Source organism: Pseudophryne corroboree, chromosome 4 (genome assembly GCF_028390025.1).
Source record: "Pseudophryne corroboree isolate aPseCor3 chromosome 4, aPseCor3.hap2, whole genome shotgun sequence".
NCBI lineage: Eukaryota > Metazoa > Chordata > Amphibia > Anura > Myobatrachidae > Pseudophryne > Pseudophryne corroboree.
Genome location: NC_086447.1, coordinates 294,961,474 through 294,981,101, shown reverse-complemented (window position 1 = coordinate 294,981,101; position 19,628 = coordinate 294,961,474). Strand labels below are relative to the sequence as shown.

Sequence of the window (19,628 nt, the reverse complement as noted above, 5' to 3'; positions counted from 1 at the left end):
AGCCAGCAATAACTTTTTCAGAAATCTGTGCTACAGCAGCACTTCTGTGGGATAGGACTAGATGGGCTAGCCTTCGCTCCCCATGCACATCAATGAGCCTTGGCACCCATGACCCTATCGACAGTTCAACGATTGTCCTTTCTTGGACAACTTTTGGTAGGTACTAACCGCTGCATTTCGGGAGACTAACCACCTGCCGTTTTGGAGATGCTCGCATTCATTGTCTAGCCATCACAAATTGACCCTTGTCAAAGTTGCTCAGATCCTTACGCTTGCACATTTTTTCTGCTTCCAAAGCATCAACTTCAAGAGCTGACTGTTCACTTGAAGCCTAATACATCCCCACTCCTTGACAGGTGGCACTGTAATGAGACAATCAACTTTATTCACTTCCCCTTTCAGTGGTATTAATGTTACGGCTGATCAGTGTATATAGTCTACCTTAATAAACTTGTAAAAATATGTCCAATAGTTTCATTAGGACAGGAGCGTAATTACAACAAAAACAAACCCAAAATAAGTAACAGACCGGTTTCCAATAGGCAATGTGGAGAAAATGAGAAAGTGGGACTTGGAGAGTATTCCTAATGAAAGTTACAGATATATATTAATGTTTTATCAGGGCTACATTTATTAAAAGTATTTTCTTTTTTAAAAAATCTACAGGGCTATTATACCAGATCACAAAGGTGGATATATATCTATATATGGCATGAGCAATTACAGTATCCCATTTTAACAGCTGGGAAAAGATAAACAACACTCCATATAAAATATCTATAAAGAATTTTTAGAAAGTTCACACTACAGCATATGTAACTTTTGTCACCAGTACTTTTAATAGCATAGTTTTACTTATACTTACATACATGGAATGTTGGCACAAACCTAAGTGTGAAAACATCTATTTTCCTCACAGACTTCCTGTAGGTCCGAGGGCTGTCTGAAGAAAGCATATTAAATACCTTAAACCCAGCAGTAATCCTGAATGAGCGGATGAGCATGTTATGGGCCAATGTCCCTCAGGCATCAAACCATAGGACACTTAATACAAATGAACGCAAGACTGTTTAGGAGGGGTTTACAGTTGTGTGTACAGAATACACTACAGACAATACTTAACAGATTATAGAGCAACATTAAAAGTGGACCTGTTAATTTACACAGTGAAAGCAGATATTTTTTGGACAACTAGACCAATATTACAGCTGTCAATTTAATAGGAACTGGTGGCAACTTTCTAATAAACTGAATGGCTGTATTCTATTCAGCCAACAAAGTCTGCTTCTGCTGTGTATATGAGCGGGTACACTTTACAGGAGATGATTTTGACTCCTGCAAAGAAATCTTTCAATTTAAATTGCTTTTGCTTTTTTCGGCAGAGACATCTATAACTCTTGGTATCACCAATTACCAAATAGATTATTTAAGGCCTCTATCACACCAGAAAACAGCATGATAGCAACTGCACAATTCCTCTTTCCCACGTGCTATATTGTGTCGTACAGGTTTGCGCGAGACACTTCCCAGAAATGGGACAGTAGTCTTACATGAGCTAACACAGCTATAAAATACAACTTCATAGTAACTGACAGCTCCTTATATATTTCTTTAAGCTATCACATAGTGCCTCATTTAGCCATGTGCTAGCTTTAACAAAGTAATACCACTTTCTCCATTCGGTCAATCAATTAATCTGTAGAGCAATTAAATCGCTCCTACGTCCAAACAGAAAACAGATTTGAGGCGATACAGACACAACTCAATGACACAGTTCTGTATTTTCATAAACAGCAGATGTATATATTTAGAAATATATATTAAGCCAGCTTAACCAGCTCAGTTATTTTAACAAACATATGCAACAACCATTACCATGACATTTTATTGAATTACAACCAACTTGAATGTTTGCATTAGTTTTTTTTTACTATTTAGCTTTTACAGAACAGTGTCTTAAAAGGTGCACAGACTCTTACAAATACATTATAACAAGTCTCACTTCTCTTTTCTTTTTATAGTTCATAGGTAATGTTTCAGAAAGGAAGCCGCCATCGGTTACTTCTGCGTCATCTGGTCCTGCTTGGTGACACAAATAACAGCTACACATACTACATTGTAGGTTTTTATAGATAGAAGAAGGAATACAGCATGGATCAAAATTCATAAGACAATCTCCAGGAAATGCATACTATCTGCTTAAGTGATAGAAGACTAAACATGTCAATGCAACAAAGAAAAAAAGAGGAGGGAGGGGGTAGAAGAGGCAGTTAAACATTGAAAAAATGACTTGGGTTAAATATCAGATGCACCCTAATTACTCAGAGTGGGACATGTAACACATTAGCTAACTGGCAGAAAAGTATTTAATTTGGTCAAGAGGAGGTGTGGATAACAAAACAAAAAAAATAAAACTACACAGAGAACTTCCTGCTCATTAACATGCCAAGGTTTTGCAGATTGCTTTAACAGTGGCCAAATGTCTATACTGTAGGACATCATATTCTAGAGTCTAGAACTTGATTTTCCTGTGTCAACTGCATTGTATGCTTAGTAAAACAGACGTACATATGGTGGGCTTGGTCAGGCAAAGCTGACATGTTATTGTTTATGGTCACATTAAGCTGGGCACTGGCATATAGAAAGGGTGTGGCAGAATGGGTGAGCCTTCGACACAGGCAAGTAGCTTTCTCTAATTGCAGCAAGTTGCCCGAAGCTGCTGGAAACCTCATGATCACTTATCCTAATGCCAGATACAACCTTTATTTCCACTATAACAAGTAATGCTTTTAACATGTGTTCTAGTGCGGAGGGATACATACTGAAGCTGTAGTGTGGTATGAACACACTGATCACATGCACACTGTATTTCTGCTCCTGTATGTGAACAAGAGCAAACTGTGCCATCATATTCATCCAATCTCCTTATTGGACAGTTCTAATATAGAGAGTTTTTGTTTTATTATATTCCACCTATTTACTAAATGGTTACATAGCAGAGTACCAACACCACCATAAAGAGCAAAGTACTTATTCAGTTTTCAAATAGAAGATGGTGAGTGCAACTTAAAGACAGCAGGTTTCAATTGATAGTTTAAAAAACTAAAACAAAAAAAACTTTAATATACATAAAGAACTTACATACCAGGAATTATATGAAAATAGGGATCATCAAAATCATAAAAAGAATACTTATTCAGAAGACATACACACTGATAGCAAATAAGATCTCCAGTTAAACTAATGGAATAGCATTTTACTGCCAGAGAAGACAAGAACAGACAAAGACGGAGGAACCGATCTTAAAAAGAGGTGTTATTAAATATCTTGCTACAATTAAGAGCTATTGGGGTTATCCCAAACATTTCCTGAAATGAACAGACCTTATTGACTTACGTACGCACGACAGGCAACAATGAGTGCAAGCAGCATGCAGGTCAGACCAGCATCATCTAACTTGGACACCAGCGGCTCATATGAAAACATTACGAACAAGCAGGAGAAAAATGAGCATCTACCCCTTGTATTTTGGCATTTTAACTAGAAAAAGAAAAAAATTTCAAAAAAGATCTTTAACATCAGATTTGAAACTTTGTTTTTGAATACCAACTTTAGAGTCTAGTGAATTTGATGATCCCTACAGATCCTGCATATCGGAAAGAAGACAGTGAAGAGATGTGTGTAAATGTTTTGGTGATCACTCCACAAAGAAATCCTTTCGTATGCACATATATCAGTCCTACAGTCCAGCCGATGCATTAAGATTTTTCGCAGAGAGGGTCTGCTGTATCTTCCTGCTCCTCTTCCTCGCAGTCTCCGTCATCTGTCTGCTGCTCAAGTTCCTCTTTTGTGATCATTTCAAAATCATTGCCGTTGCCACTACTGTGCTGTGAGCCTTCATCTTCTTTCCTGTCACTGTCTGTGTCTGACTGCCTATCTGCACCAGACCCTTCTGTGCCTGATCCCTCTGCTGCTTCAGACACTTTGGTTTCCTCTTCTTCCTTTTTCTCACTGTCAGATTTATCCTCACTGTCGGATTTTACAGGCTTTTTGGACTCCGTTTTTTCATCTTTCTTCTGATCGTCCTTTGGTCCCTTGTACTCATGGGTATAAAGTGGTCGGAAGGAGTCAATGAAGCCAACATCTGCTGTCAAGTTAGGCAGGAACCAAAAGTGGTGTCTTCCTCCAGTCAAGAGCCATATTATAAGGAATAAGATGCATCGAGCTAAAAAGAAAACAGAGGACATTAAAATACCCAGACAACATAAAATATGATTTTAATTACCCACCGGTAAATACTTTTTTCGTAATCCATAACGGCTATTGGGAATCTAGTACGATGGGGTATAGACGGGGTCCAAAGGAGCCAGGGCACTTTAAATTTCTTCAACTGGGTGTGCAGGCTCCTCCCCCTCTATGCTCCCTCCCACCGGCAGTAATAGATAAAAACATGCCCAAAGGAGAAAGGACATATACGAGAGAAGGAAATATGATAACGAAGAGTGGTGAGAATTACATACCAGTACACCACTAACATATAACAACCAGCAACTTCTGGTAACAACAGCTGAATAGGTAACCAAGAACCTGCAGAAAAGTCAACGCACTGAGGAGGGCGCCCAATATCCCTTATGGACTATGAGAAAAGAATTTACCGGTAGGTAATTCAAATCCTATTTTCTCTAGCATCCATAAGCGATATTGGGGAATCTAGTCCGATGGGGATGTCCCAAAGCTTCCAGAACGGGCGGCAACGTGCAGAGACTTCTGCAGCACCGCCTGCCCAAACTGGGTACCCTCTTTGGCCAGGGTATCAAACTGGTAGAACATCACAAAAGTGTTCTTCCCCGACCAGGTAGCAGCTCGGCATAGTTGCAAGGCCGAGACTCTTCGGGCAGCCGCCCAGGAAGAACCCACTGATCTTGTAGAGTGGGCCTTCAGATATTTAGGAACAGGTAAGGCTGCCGACACATGGGCCTTTTGGATAGTAAGTTTAATCCAATGAGCAATGGACTGCTTTGAAGCAGGACAACCTTTTTTCTGTGCATCATAGAGCACGAACAAAGAATCCGTCTTTCTGATCCGAGCCGCTCTCTTGACATAGATCTTCAAGGCTCGCACAGCAACCAATGGATCCGGAGGAGCAGAAGTGCCAGAACTGGACGGAATCACAATAGGCTGATTCAAGTGAAACGCAGAGACAACCTTCAGCAGGAACTGCTGCCTAGTGCGGAGCTCCGCTCTGTCCTTGTAAAAGACAAGGCCCCTAATTCTGAGACACGTCCAGCAGAAGCCAGGGCCAGTAACATCACCGTCTTCCACGTGAGGTACTTGTCTTCTACCATCATCAGAGGTTCAAACCTGTAAAACTGTAGAAATTCCAACACTAAATTCAGATCCCAGGGTGCCGTAGGCGGCACAAAAGGAGGTTGAATGTGGAGTACCCCTTGCAAGAAGGTCTGAACTTCTGGCAACACTGCCAATTTCTTCTGGAAGAAAATGGAGAGGACTGAAATCTGGACCTTAATGGAACCCAGACATAAGCCCTTATCAACACCAGCCTGCAGGAAACGCAAGAAACCGGTGGCGGAGCCCACACTCCTCCGGGTGGAGATCAAGACGACTCAGGAAGTCTGCTTCCCAGTTGTCCACACCCGGAATGAAGATTGCCGACATTGCTCTTGCATTTCTTTCCGCCCAGAGGAGTATCTTTGACACCTCTCGCATGCAGGATCTGCTTTTTGTCCCTCCTTGTTGATTGATATGCGCCACTGCCATGGTGTTGTCCAACTCTACCTGGATCGCGTGATCCCTGAGCAGAGGAGAGGCCTGAAGCAGAGCATTGTAGATCGCCCGAAGTTCCAGAATGTTGATCGGAAGGAGGGCCTCGTGGGCTTACCACCTGCCCTGGAACTGCGCCCCTTGGGTGACAGCTCCCCATCCCCGTAGACTTGATGAGGTGGCCAAATCAGAATATGGAGGTAGACATCCTTGATGTCCAAGGAGACCATAAATTCCTGTTCTTTCAGGACCGCAATCACTGCTCGCAGGGATTCCATCTTGAACACCTTCAAATAAGGATTCAAAGATTTTAGATTCAAAATGGGTCTGACGAACCATCCAGTTTCAGCACCACAAACAGGTTTGAGTAAAACCCCTTGCCGCGTTGCGGTATTGGTACTGGAACAATGAAATTTGACTGCACCAACTTTCGGATGGCCTGTTGCAACGTAACTTGCATATCCTCCAAAGCTGGTAAGCTTGAGCTGAAAAAATAGTTGGGGAGGAGTACTGTCGAACTCCAGCTTGTAGCCCTGAGAAATGAGATCTCTGACCCAGGTATCCCGCAGTCGAGCTCCCACCTCGAGAACCCCTTGGGGTGGGTGGGCACAGTCATGCGGAGACCTTAGAGGACACAGAACCGGTGGACTGTTCCTGAGAGCCGGTGATTGCAGGTTTTCTGTACTTACCTCTGGTGCGTCTAGTCACATTGGAGGCACCACTGGCCTTAGATCGAAATCTGTGAGACCAAAAGGACTGGACAGATGACCCCGGATAGGAGTGTCTCGCCGGTGTGCCCCAGTGTGGAGAAACGTGGATTTCCCAGCCGTAACTTTGGAAATCCAGGTATCCAATTCAACCCCAAAGAGCCATTCCCCAGAAAAGGGGAGGGATTCCACACTACGTTTGGATTCCGCGTCCGCTATCCACTGACGCAACCACAAGGCCCTGCGTGCCGACACTGCTATGGCAGAGGTCCAAGCATTAATATTCCCCATCTCCTTGAGTGAATCACAGAGGACACGTGTAGTGTCCTGAATGTGTTTTAGGAGGGTTACCATAGTAACTAAGGGCATATCCCCCCGAGATGACTCCTTGAATTTGAGTCGCCCAGGAATGAATGGCATGTGTCATCCAGCAACCCGCAATGACTGGGCTTTGTGACATACCAGCTGCTGTGTATATAGACTTTAGGGTAGTCTATCTTCCTATCCCCAGGATCCTTCATGGTAAAGGAGCCCGGGGCAGGCAGCACCGCCTTTTTAGACAGGCGAGAGACGGATATATCCACCCCAGGGGGTTCCTCCCAAAATTTTTGACCTTCAGGAGAAAATGGGAACGTGCGCAAAAACTTTTTGGACACTTGGAATTTTTTGTCTGTATTTTTCCAGGCCTGTTTGAATAGGTCATCTAACTCTGTAGAGTCAGGGAAAGTGACATTAGGCTTGTTTTGTACAAAGAAAAACGACTGCTGTGATGCAGCGTCATCTAGAGGGAATTTTAACACGTCCCGTATAGCCAGAATTAGGGGTTCAATACCCTGAGCAGAATCGGGATCTCCACTAACGGGATTCAGGTCATCCCCATCCTTCTGTATATCATCATCTGTATCAGAGAGTAGAGCAGGTAACCCAAGTTTCTGTGGACCTGCATGAGAGAGGGGGGGCTGTGCATCCGCCCTAGCAGCTAAATCTGCAACAGCTTGTTGTAGTAGCTAAGTCTTCTGCACATTAGCAGTGAGCTGGGATGACATCTCTGACATCATAGTTTTAAGAGACCCTAACCAGTGGTGCTCTGGACCCTCTCCCCCAGCCCCTTCACTGATTTGTGAAGATTGACTTCATTGTTCACATGAAACAGAATCAGTAGATAATAGAGAGAATATGGAGTGACATACACTGCACAGTGCGTGTTTACCCATGTTTCACAGTAAGCACAACATACACATATAGTGATATTGCAAGCCTGCCCTACTGTATGTGAGAAGAGTGAGAGAGAGAGAGAACACCAGCACACCCTGAGCTGCACAGCCTCAGTGAGGCTGTCAGCTCCCTATAAAACGGTAAATACAAAATTTCTGTCCTAAATAGGATCCAGATAGTATGCACAAGCGGCTCTGCCCCTTTGCCACACCCTGTACCAGATATCCAGCGTGGCTGAGGAATCAGGAAAGCGCTGTGTGTGCTGTGGATGGCTGCAGTAAGCAGAGGAAGGCGCCAAAACGCCTCAGGTCCCGCTTTGATGTAAGCTCAGCCCCCTCCAATGGCGCCGGAGTTACACTAATATTTTATACTGGCAAAGTCTCCTTTTTAGCTCAAAACATCACAAGTGCTAGTCAAGCGTTTTTGTGCCAGTTCCATTTGGGGGATACTAGCGGGACCCCCCGGAAGGGTCCCATACGCCGCGCCCGTGGTCAGCAGCACTAGCTGGGCCCCCGGTTTGTACTTACCACTGATGTCATCTTCAGGCAGCGTTAGGGGTGTGCGGCGTGCTGCGGCTGTGACAGCCAAGGCGCAGTGCCCCGCTGAACAACCACCCCCTCAGGACGGTGGTCCTGCAGCGGAGGCCGGTGACCGCCCCTTTCCCCCCTAACTCCCACAGTGCATGTATCCTGTTGCCCAGACAGCATACCCAAAAATAAGAATTTACTTACCGATAATTCTATTTCTCATAGTCCGTAGTGGATGCTGGGGACTCCGTAAGGACCATGGGGAATAGCGGCTCCGCAGGAGACTGGGCACATCTAAAGAAAGCTTTAGGACTATCTGGTGTGCACTGGCTCCTCCCCCTATGACCCTCCTCCAAGCCTCAGTTAGGATACTGTGCCCAGACGAGCGTACACAATAAGGAAGGATTTTGAATCCCGGGTAAGACTCATACCAGCCACACCAATCACACCGTATAACCTGTGATCTGAACCCAGTTAACAGCATGATAACAGAGGAGCCTCTGAAAGATGGCTCACAACAATAATAACCCGATTTTTGCAACAATAACTATGTACAAGTATTGCAGACAATCCGCACTTGGGATGGGCGCCCAGCATCCACTACGGACTATGAGAAATAGAATTATCGGTAAGTAAATTCTTATTTTCTCTAACGTCCTAAGTGGATGCTGGGGACTCCGTAAGGACCATGGGGATTATACCAAAGCTCCCAAACGGGCGGGAGAGTGCGGATGACTCTGCAGCACCAAATGAGAGAACTCCAGGTCCTCCTCAGCCAGGATATCAATTTTGTAGAATTTTACAAACGTATTTGCTCCTGACCAAGTAGCTGCTCGGCAAAGTTGTAAAGCCGAGACCCCTCGGGCAGCCGCCCAAGATGAGCCCACCTTCCTTGTGGAGTGGGCATTTACAGATTTTTGGCTGTGGCAGGCCTGCCACAGAATGTGCAAGCTGAATTGTACTACAAATCCAACGAGCAATAGTCTGCTTAGAAGCAGGAGCACCCAGCTTGTTGGGTGCACACAGGATAAACAGCGAGTCAGATTTCCTGACTCCAGCCGTCCTGGAAACATATATTTTCAGGGCACTGACAACGTCTAGCAACTTGGAGGCCTCCAAGTCCCTAGTAACCGCAGGCACCACCAATAGGTTGGTTCAGGTGAAACGCTGAAACCACCTTGGGGAGAAACTGAGGACGAGTCCTCAATTCCGCCCTGTCCGAATGGAAAATCAGATAAGGGCTTTTTCAGGATAAAGCCGCCAATTCTGACACGCGCCTGGCCCAGGCCAGGGCCAACAGCATGACCACTTTCCATGTGAGATATTTTAACTCCACAGATTTAAGTGGTTCAAACCAATGTGACTTTTGGAACCCAAAACTACATTGATATCCCAAAGTGCCACTGGAGGCACAAAAGGAGGCTGTATATGCAGTACCCCTTTTACAAACGTCTGAACTTCAGGGACTGAAGCTAGTTCTTTTTGGAAGAAAATTGACAGGGCCGAAATTTGAACCTTAATGGACCCCAATTTCAGGCCCATAGACACTCCTGTTTGCAGGAAATGTAGGAATCGACCCAGTTGAATTTCCTCCGTCGGGCCTTACTGGCCTCGCACCACGCAACATATTTTCGCCAATTGCGGTGATAATGTTTTTGCGGTTACATCCTTCCTGGCTTTGATCAGGATAGGGATGACTTCATCCGGAATGCCTTTTTTCCTTCAGGATCCGGCGTTCAACCGCCATGCCGTCAAACGCAGCCGCGGTAAGTCTTGGAACAGACAGGGTCCTTGCTGGAGCAGGTCCCTTCTTAGAGGTAGAGGCCACGGATCCTCCGTGAGCATCTCTTGAAGTTCCGGTTACCAAGTCCTTCTTGGCCAATCCGGAACCACGAATATAGTGCTTACTCCTCTCCATCTTATCAATCTCAGTACCTTGGGTATGAGAGGCAGAGGAGGGAACACATACCCTGACTGGTACACCCACGGTGTTACCAGAGCGTCTACAGCTTATTGCCTGAGGGTCCCTGGACCTGGCGCAATACCTGTCGAGTTTTTAATCATGTGGAAGACTTCTGGGTGAAGTCCCCACTCTCCCGGGTGGAGGTTGTGCTGAGGAAGTCTGCTTCCCAGTTGTCCACTCCCGGAATGAATACTGCTGACAGTGCTATCACATGATTTTCCGCCCAGCGAAGAATCCTTGCAGCTTCTGCCATTGCCCTCCTGCTTCTTGTGCCACCCTGTCTGTTTACGTGGGTGACTGCCGTGATGTTGTCCGACTGGATCAACACCGGCTGACCTTGAAGCAGAGGTCTTGCTAAGCTTAGAGCATTGTAAATGTCCCTTAGCTTCAGGATATTTATGTGAAGTGATGTCTCCAGGCTTGACCATAAGCCCTGGATATTCCTTCCCTGTGTGACTGCTCCCCAGCCTCGCAGGCTGGCATCCGTGGTCACCAGGACCCAGTCCTGAATGCCTAATCTGCGGCCCTCTAGAAGATGAGCACTCTGCAACCACCACAGGAGGGACACCCTTGTCCTTGGTGACAGGGTTATCCGCTGATGCATCTGAAGATGCGATCCGGACCATTTGTCCAGCAGGTCCCACTGGAAAGTTCTTGCGTGGAATCTGCCGAATGGGATTGCTTCGTAGGAAGCCACCATTTTACCCAGAACCCTTGTGCATTGATGCACTGAGACTTGGCTCGGTTTTAGGAGGTTCCTGACTAGCTCGGATAACTCCCTGGCTTTCTCCTCCGGGAGAAACACCTTTTTCTGGACTGTGTCCAGGATCATCCCTAGGAACAGAAGACACGTCGTCGGAACCAGGTGCGATTTTGGAATATTGAGAATCCAATCGTGCTGCCGCAACACTACCTGAGATAGTGCTACACCGACCTCCAACTGTTCCCTGGATCTTACCCTTATCAGGGAATTGTCCAAGGAAGGGATAACTAAAATTCACTTCCTTCGAAGGAATATCATCATTTCGGCCATTACCTTGGTAAAGACCCGGGGTGCCGTGTACCATCCATACGGCAGCGTCTGAACTGATAGTGACAGTTCTGTACCATAAACCTGAGGTACCCTTGGTGAGAAGGGTAAATTTTGACATGAAGGTAAGCATCCTTGATGTCCCGAGACATCATGTAGTCCCCTTCTTCCAGGTTCGCAATCACTGCTCTGAGTGACTCAATCTTGAATTTGAACCTCTGTACGTAAGTGTTCAAAGATTTTAGATTTAGAATCGGTCTCACCGAGCCGTCCGGCTTCGGTACCACAACAGTGTGGAATAATACCCCGTTCCCTGTTGCAGGAGGGGTATCTTGATTATCACCTGCTGGGAATACAGCTTGTGAATGGCTTCCAAAACTGTCTCCCTGTCAGAAGGAGACATCGGTAAAGCCGACTTTAGGAAACGGCGAGGGGGAGACGTCTCGAATTCTAATTTGTACCCCTGAGATATCACCTGAAGGATCCAGGGGTCTACTTGCGAGTGAGCCCACTGCGCGCTGAAATTCATTGAGACGGGCCCCCCACCGTGCCTGATTCTGCTTGTAAAGCCCCAGCGTATACTGAGGGCTTGGCAGAGGCGGGAGAGGGTTTCTGTTCCTGGGAACTGGCTGATTTCTGCAGCCTTTTTCCTCTCCCTCTGTCACAGGGCAGAAATGAGGAACCTTTTGCCCGCTTGTCCACGAAAAGACTGCGCCTGATAATACGGCGTCTTCTCATGTTGAGAGGCGACCTGGGGTACAAACGTGGAATTCCCAGCTGTTGCCGTGGCCACCAGGTCTGAAAGACCGACCCCAAATAACTCCTCCCTTAATAAAGCAATACTTCCAAATGCCGTTTGGAATACGCATCACCTGACCACTGACGTGTCCATAACCCTCTACTGGTAGAAATGGACAACGCGCTTAGACTTGATGCCAGTCGGCAAATATTCCGCTGTGCATCACGCATATATAAAAATGCATCTTTTAAATGCTCTATAGGCAAAAATATACTGTTCCTATCTAGGGTATCAATATTTTCAGTCAGGGAATCCGACCACGCCAACCCAGCACTGCACATCCAGGCTGAGGCGATTGCTGGTCGCAGTATAACACCAGTATGTGTGTAAATACCTTTTAGGATACCCTCCTGCTTTCTATCAGCAGGAACCTTAAGGGCGGCCATCTCAGGCGAAGGTAGAGCCCTTACAAGCGTGTGAGCGCTTTATCCACCCTAGGGGGTGTTTCCCAACGCACCATAACCTCTGGCGGGAAAGGATATAATGCCAATAACATTTTAGAAATTATCCGTTGTTATCGGGGGAAACCCACGCATCATCACACAACTCATTTAATTTCTCAGATTCAGGAAAACTACAGGTAGTTTTTCCTCACCGAACATAATACCCCTTTTTTTGGTGGTACTCGTATTATCAGAAATGTGTAAAACATTTTTCATTGCCTCAATCATGTTAACGTGTGGCCCTACTGGAAGTCACATTCGTCTCTTCACCGTCGACACTGGAGTCAGTATCCGTGTCGGCGTCTATATCTGCCATCTGAGGTAACGGGCGCTTTAGAGCCCCTGACGGCCTATGAGACGTCTGGACAGGCACAAGCTGAGTAGCCGGCTGTCTCATGTCAACTACTGTTTTTTATACAGAGCTGACACTGTCACGTAATTCCTTCCAACAGTTCATCCACTCAGGTGTCGACCCCCTAGGGGGTGACATCACTATTACAGGCAATCTGCTCCGTCTCCACATCATTTTTCTCCTCATACATGTCGACACAAAAGTACCGACATACAGCACACACACAGGGAATGCTCTGATAGAGGACAGGACCCCACTAGCCCTTTGGGGAGACAGAGGGAGAGTTTGCCAGCACACACCAGAGCGCTATATATATACAGGGATAACCTTATATAAGTGTTTTTCCCCTTATAGCTGCTGTATAGTTAATACTGCTCCTAATTAGTGCCCCCCTCTCTTTTTTAACCCTTTCTGTAGTGTAGTGACTGCAGGGGAGAGCCAGGGAGCTTCCCTCCAACGGAGCTGTGAGGGAAAATGGCGCCAGTGTGCTGAGGAGATAGGCTCCGCCCCTTTTTCGCGGACTTTTCTCCTGCTTTTTTATGGATTCTGGCAGGGGTTAAATGCATCCATATAGCCCAGGAGCTATATGTGATGCATTTTTTTTGCCATCCAAGGTGTTTTTATTGCGTCTCAGGGCGCCCCCCCCCAGCGCCCTGCACCCTCAGTGACCGAAGTGTGAAGTGTGCTGAGAGCAATGGCGCACAGCTGCAGTGCTGTGCGCTACCTTGTTGAAGACAGGACGTCTTCTGCCGCTGATTTTCCGGACCTCTTCTGCCTTCTGGCTCTGTAAGGGGGCCGGCGGCGCGGCTCTGGGACCCATCCAAGCTGGGCCTGTGATCGTCCCTCTGGAGCTAATGTCCAGTAGCCTAAGAAGCCCAATCCACTCTGCACGCAGGTGAGTTCGCTTCTTCTCCCCTTAGTCCCTCGATGCAGTGAGCCTGTTGCCAGCAGGTCTCACTGAAAATAAAAAACCTAAACTAAAACTTTCACTAAGAAGCTCAGGAGAGCCCCTAGTGTGCACCCTTCTCGTTCGGGCACAGAGATCCAACTGAGGCTTGGAGGAGGGTCATAGGGGGAGGAGCCAGTGCACACCAGATAGTCCTAAAGCTTTCTTTAGATGTGCCCAGTCTCCTGCGGAGCCGCTATTCCCCATGGTCCTTACGGAGTCCCCAGCATCCACTTAGGACGTTAGAGAAATAAACAGAAAACTCTCTGGAGCTCATAGATGTGCATCTTCTCCTGAGGGCACTTCTTTTCTAAATTACCTGTGGGAGGGGGCATAGAGTGGAAGAGCCAGCACACCCAGTTGAAGAAATTTAAAGCGCACTGGCTCCTTTGGACCCCGTCTATACCCCATCGTACTAGATTCCCCAATATCCCTTATGGATACTAGAGAAAAAAGCAGAGACAATTATTTCAAATGCATATACATATTATATTATATAGCTCCCAGCACTGGCGTAATGGGTTTGATTCGAACCAGGGCTCTATCTGTAGGTTTGTCACTTGTTTCTATCTTATGCTTTTCACATTAGAGGGAAATTTTATAGTATATCGGAGGCAACTTAGGGTTGTATGTATTTCTCCGGAGCTGTGTAAGACAAGATTTTCTTTAAAAATAGGAGAAATTAATTAGAACAACAATGTGCGAATACAAATTTAAAAAAATGCGGACTCCAGTTGTGGTCAGAATTATTCCCATATAGTAGAGATCTAATCTCTTCCTCATATTATAAGAGAGAGCAATGTATAGAATAGATCAGCCCAGTGGTTAGTGAGGTGTTCTTTCCTTCACTTCCAGAACCCAATGGTGTACAAAGATATATAGCTGTTTGTATTTAGGATATTAGAACCACACACACCTCACTCTAACACCTTGGGACTTTTTTGGGATGTCCCTTTTTCTCCTAGGTTGCAGGACGCTACATCTACTCCCTTTTACATTTATTTTTTGTTTTATTGCATTTCGTACTCCTCAGGTGGTGGCAGTCAGAACACCTGCCTAAAGCAAGAGCTAGTAAATGGTTCCCTGGAGTGAATGTAAGGAAAGGGTGGCTTTCATTCCCTAGGCCCTGTTCAGGCCAAGATTGCGGATAATTAGCAGCTGCACCTGACAGGTCAAATAAAGTATGTGTCAATATGCTGTGTTTGTCTCCCTAGCAGGCAACAGGCGCCACCTTCAGAAAGAGAGAGACACCTAGCATGTTGCAAACAAGAAAACACTGCATGTAAGCTTCGTGCCTGTGGGATGGTTATTAGGTTGCAACAATTAGGGGGGGACAACTTATTAATTAGTACCCAACAGTAGGGCTGCCAACAGAAATGATTGTGCCCGGGACTGACAAAAAGGCAGGGCACCCGCACCACACACACACTGCTTCATAGGCACACACTTATACACTGCCCCATAGAGACACACACAACTGCCTGCACCACACCCTTGCAGCTCCAGCCTTTCCTTCGGCTCCCCCTGCAGCCCCCACAGCTTACCATTGAGAGGGGGCCCAGGTGGCAGCATTGTGGGCTAGCTGTGCACCGGCAGGCAGCCACGGAGGGACAGAGCTGTAGGGGTATTTCAAATTTGGCACTGGCCATGAGCCAATCGGAGTTTGCAGACCAGCAACCAATCAGGACTGCAGATGGTTAGAATGCGGACATTAATCATGCCGACATGACAATGTTGACATGTAACATTGTTGCCACTGAAAATGATGACATGCTAAAAATATTGACAATAGTCGGTGCAGAGATATGGCTATTCCAGCGGTAAGTACCCCAAGTCTAAGCAGGCAGCTTTGGCTAATGTTCTCGCAGTTGCGGTTAATGTTGCAAAACTGCGGTTGTGGCAGTGGGTCCCTATCCCTAATGTCTACATATTAATGTGTACAAAGAAGAGGCATCCGATGAACATCGGATGCATCCTATGCTTGCTCAGAATGTCCGTCCCAACAAAGCTGCAGAGGCCAGTGAAAATGCGCCCGAAGACAGACGCTAGCTGCAATATGCTTGCATTTTATTCATCACTTCCCCCCCAGGTCAGACTCGTGCAGAAGTCACATACGAAAAACATCGGAATTGCGTCCACTTCTGAATCAGGCCCAAAGCCCCACCTCGCATGCAAATTTCAGACTATTATCAATTTTACTAGATATTATTTATGTAGCTCCAACATATTCTACAGCACTGTAGAGTGATAACCTTATATTCTACTTTACTGTAAGGAAATAAATGGGCAGTACATACATGACAATATCTACCAGCATATGCCATATGTTTGCATACACAGGCAGATTTGTAAGTGACAGACACATAGGTCTGCTAAGGAGATTCCAGGTTTGTATTTCCTTACCAAACTTCACCCCTCCCACCAACAAACCTCACAAAATGTTCCATATAAACATGACCTTCAATAAAGTACAGTCATTTATAATCCTCCTCTTGTTGGGAGCCAATACCCAAAGCATTGTATGCAAAGAGGTATCAGGGAAGACTGTTAGCACTACAGTAATATATATATATATATATATATATATATATATATATATATATATATATATATATATATAGAGTAAAGATACACTCGGCACTCCGCCAAATAAATGTAGACATCTTGCCCGGTGCCTTCCTTCTGAGTTTGATATAAGTATGGTATGTAGGCGGCACTCGTGGACTTAATTCAAATAAGAAACCCGGACACTCCTGGGTTGAATACAACGTTTCGGATTTATTATCCTTCGTCAGGTATATAACAAATGCATTTGTTATATACCTGACGAAGGATAATAAATCCGAAATGTTGTATTCAACCCAGGAGTGTCCGGGTTTCTTATTTGAATTAAGTCCACGAGTGCCGCCTACATACCATACTTATATATATATATATATATATATGTATGAAGGAAAGGAATGAAGAGCACTATGTACTACTGGCTTTCTAGACTACACGAGTGAAGACAACTCCAGCTTTCTAATTATTACATACTTTCAAATCAGTTAGTTAAAGCAGACAGAGTAACTACTTGGGATAAATACTATAACTTTACAAAAGGCCATGTATTTAGTCTTTACCTCAGCAATGCAGGTTAGATGATACTGAAAGGAAACAAGGTGACAAAAGGAAGGACACCCAGTGGATACCCGGAGTATGGCATTGCTGGATTCAGTGACAGACTTATTTCATATTATAGACTTACCGACAGCAAGAAGAAGAATGCTGGCCACAAAACAGCCGGCTCCCACGCTGAGATAATAAACTCCAACACGCATCTCAGCTGGCCACAGAGGAAAGAGGGTGGCAGCGATCACTGCAATTACTAAAACAAAAGAAGACACATTCCACACATTTAAAAGTCATACAAGCACAGTGGAAACAAGTGTAATAAATACCTGCCAAATATAGAGACACCACATATCCTCTAAAGTGCCAGCAGCATATAGGGCTTAATTCAGACCTGATTGTTCCTCTATGAACTTGCAGAGGTTTGCGATCAGATAGTCACTGCCCAGACAGAGTGAAAACCCGCCCCATGCAAGTCTGCGTGCGCCTTGCAGAAATCCCTGCGAATGCTAGTCAACTGCAAATCCATTTGCAACTCACTCACCATCTAACGATTTTTCCAGTCCGTGCGTAGCCCAGGACCTACTCCTACTGTGCGATAGAATCAAACTGACCGGGGCCGGAGCAGATGTCACACCCCCACTGAAAATGCATAGGAACACCTGCGTTTTTCCTGACACTCCCCGAAAACGGGCAGTTAACCCCCCCCCCAAACGCCCGCTTCCTGTCAATCATCTTGCGTATGCCTAGCGATCAAAAATGACACTGTATATTTTTTCTCAGTTTGGCCTCACGCGTGCGCGCTATGATCTGTACACATGCGCAGTCAATTGATAACCGTCCGCCTTGTGAATTCGCACAACAGCGATCAGGTCTGAATTACCCCCCATAATTCTTAACAGAAATTGTGCCAAATAGAACCCAACGTCTAGCTATAGTCTTACATATTGAACCTTTATTTCTTTGTTTATTTCACTCCCCACAACCACCAGAATTTGTTAGTTTTAGTTAGGTGTGCTGCCCTGGGGTGGTCGGGCCTGAGCCGACTTTGTGGGGTCCAAGCCCTGGACCTATGCTTAGATAGGGACCTCCAGTAATAGAGCAGCCGTGAAGTGGCCTGGAGGCTTATCATATCTTTTGCAAAACATATGTAACGAAGAGCTCTAAATTTCCTATTATTACATAGTATATAGCTCTTCTTACTAACAGCCAGCAGAGTGCGTGGGAAAAATCCCTTTTGTATTTCTTGTCTAGAGTAACCCCCTCCCGCAGCACCTGGGGATTGTTACCAGCTTGATTAGAGCAGTTTTCCACTATTTATTGCAGTTCAGAGAGGCATAGATGGAGCCAGCAGTAGGAGGGCATGCTGGGTCCTGTGGTGCCATTTGGAGGATACAGGGGTGCCTCCAGGTAAACTAGCTCTCAATCTGGATATGTTCTGTATGTGCCATTATCATGTGGCCATACATTAAGCAATTGTATGACCCATAGTGGATGTTATTATTATTATGCTGTGTATGGGTTTGGGGAGTGGTACCCCCCGGGTCTGGTGGGGCTGGGCCACCTTGGGGTAGCATGCCATATTATTTATTTAGCACTTATGTAACACTCCTATTTTTTCACTAACATTACTCTTTTGAGTATTTTATTAACACCCTTATTTTTGTAGCACTTTCTAACCCATAGCTTCTGCTTCTTTCTTAACACATATTAACACTTTAGTATTTCAATGGTGTGCTGCCCTGGGGTGGTCGGGCCTGAGCCGACTTTGTGGGGTCCAAGCCCTGGACCTATGCTTAGATAGGGACCTCCAGTAATAGAGCAGCCGTGAAGTGGCCTGGAGGCTTATCATATCTTTTGCAAAACATATGTAACGAAGAGCTCTAAATTTCCTATTATTACATAGTATATAGCTCTTCTTACTAACAGCCAGCAGAGTGCGTGGGAAAAATCCCTTTTGTATTTCTTGTCTAGAGTAACCCCCTCCCGCAGCACCTGGGGATTGTTACCAGCTTGATTAGAGCAGTTTTCCACTATTTATTGCAGTTCAGAGAGGCATAGATGGAGCCAGCAGTAGGAGGGCATGCTGGGTCCTGTGGTGCCATTTGGAGGATACAGGGGTGCCTCCAGGTAAACTAGCTCTCAATCTGGATATGTTCTGTATGTGCCATTATCATGTGGCCATACATTAAGCAATTGTATGACCCATAGTGGATGTTATTATTATTATGCTGTGTATGGGTTTGGGGAGTGGTACCCCCCGGGTCTGGTGGGGCTGGGCCACCTTGGGGTAGCATGCCATATTATTTATTTAGCACTTATGTAACACTCCTATTTTTTCACTAACATTACTCTTTTGAGTATTTTATTAACACCCTTATTTTTGTAGCACTTTCTAACCCATAGCTTCTGCTTCTTTCTTAACACATATTAACACTTTAGTATTTCAATGGTGTGCTGCCCTGGGGTGGTCGGGCCTGAGCCGACTTTGTGGGGTCCAAGCCCTGGACCTATGCTTAGATAGGGACCTCCAGTAATAGAGCAGCCGTGAAGTGGCCTGGAGGCTTATCATATCTTTTGCAAAACATATGTAACGAAGAGCTCTAAATTTCCTATTATTACATAGTATATAGCTCTTCTTACTAACAGCCAGCAGAGTGCGTGGGAAAAATCCCTTTTGTATTTCTTGTCTAGAGTAACCCCCTCCCGCAGCACCTGGGGATTGTTACCAGCTTGATTAGAGCAGTTTTCCAC

The 19,628-nt window shown here is 45.5% G+C and overlaps 1 protein-coding gene across 1 annotated transcript in view; it reads right to left on the bottom strand.

Annotated features, from left to right (window-relative positions):
* Positions 1 to 816: 816 nt before the first annotated feature.
* SEC62 (SEC62 homolog, preprotein translocation factor) overlaps positions 817 to 19,628 on the bottom strand; it is a 106,680-nt gene continuing 87,868 nt past the window's right edge. The window contains exons 7-8 of the mRNA XM_063916212.1: positions 17,011 to 17,130; positions 817 to 4,225 (exon numbers count right to left, since the gene is read on the bottom strand). Coding sequence (XP_063772282.1) covers positions 3,759 to 4,225; positions 17,011 to 17,130 — 587 coding nt within the window. The 3' untranslated portion in view covers positions 817 to 3,758. The remainder of the gene's footprint in view (positions 4,226 to 17,010; positions 17,131 to 19,628) is intronic.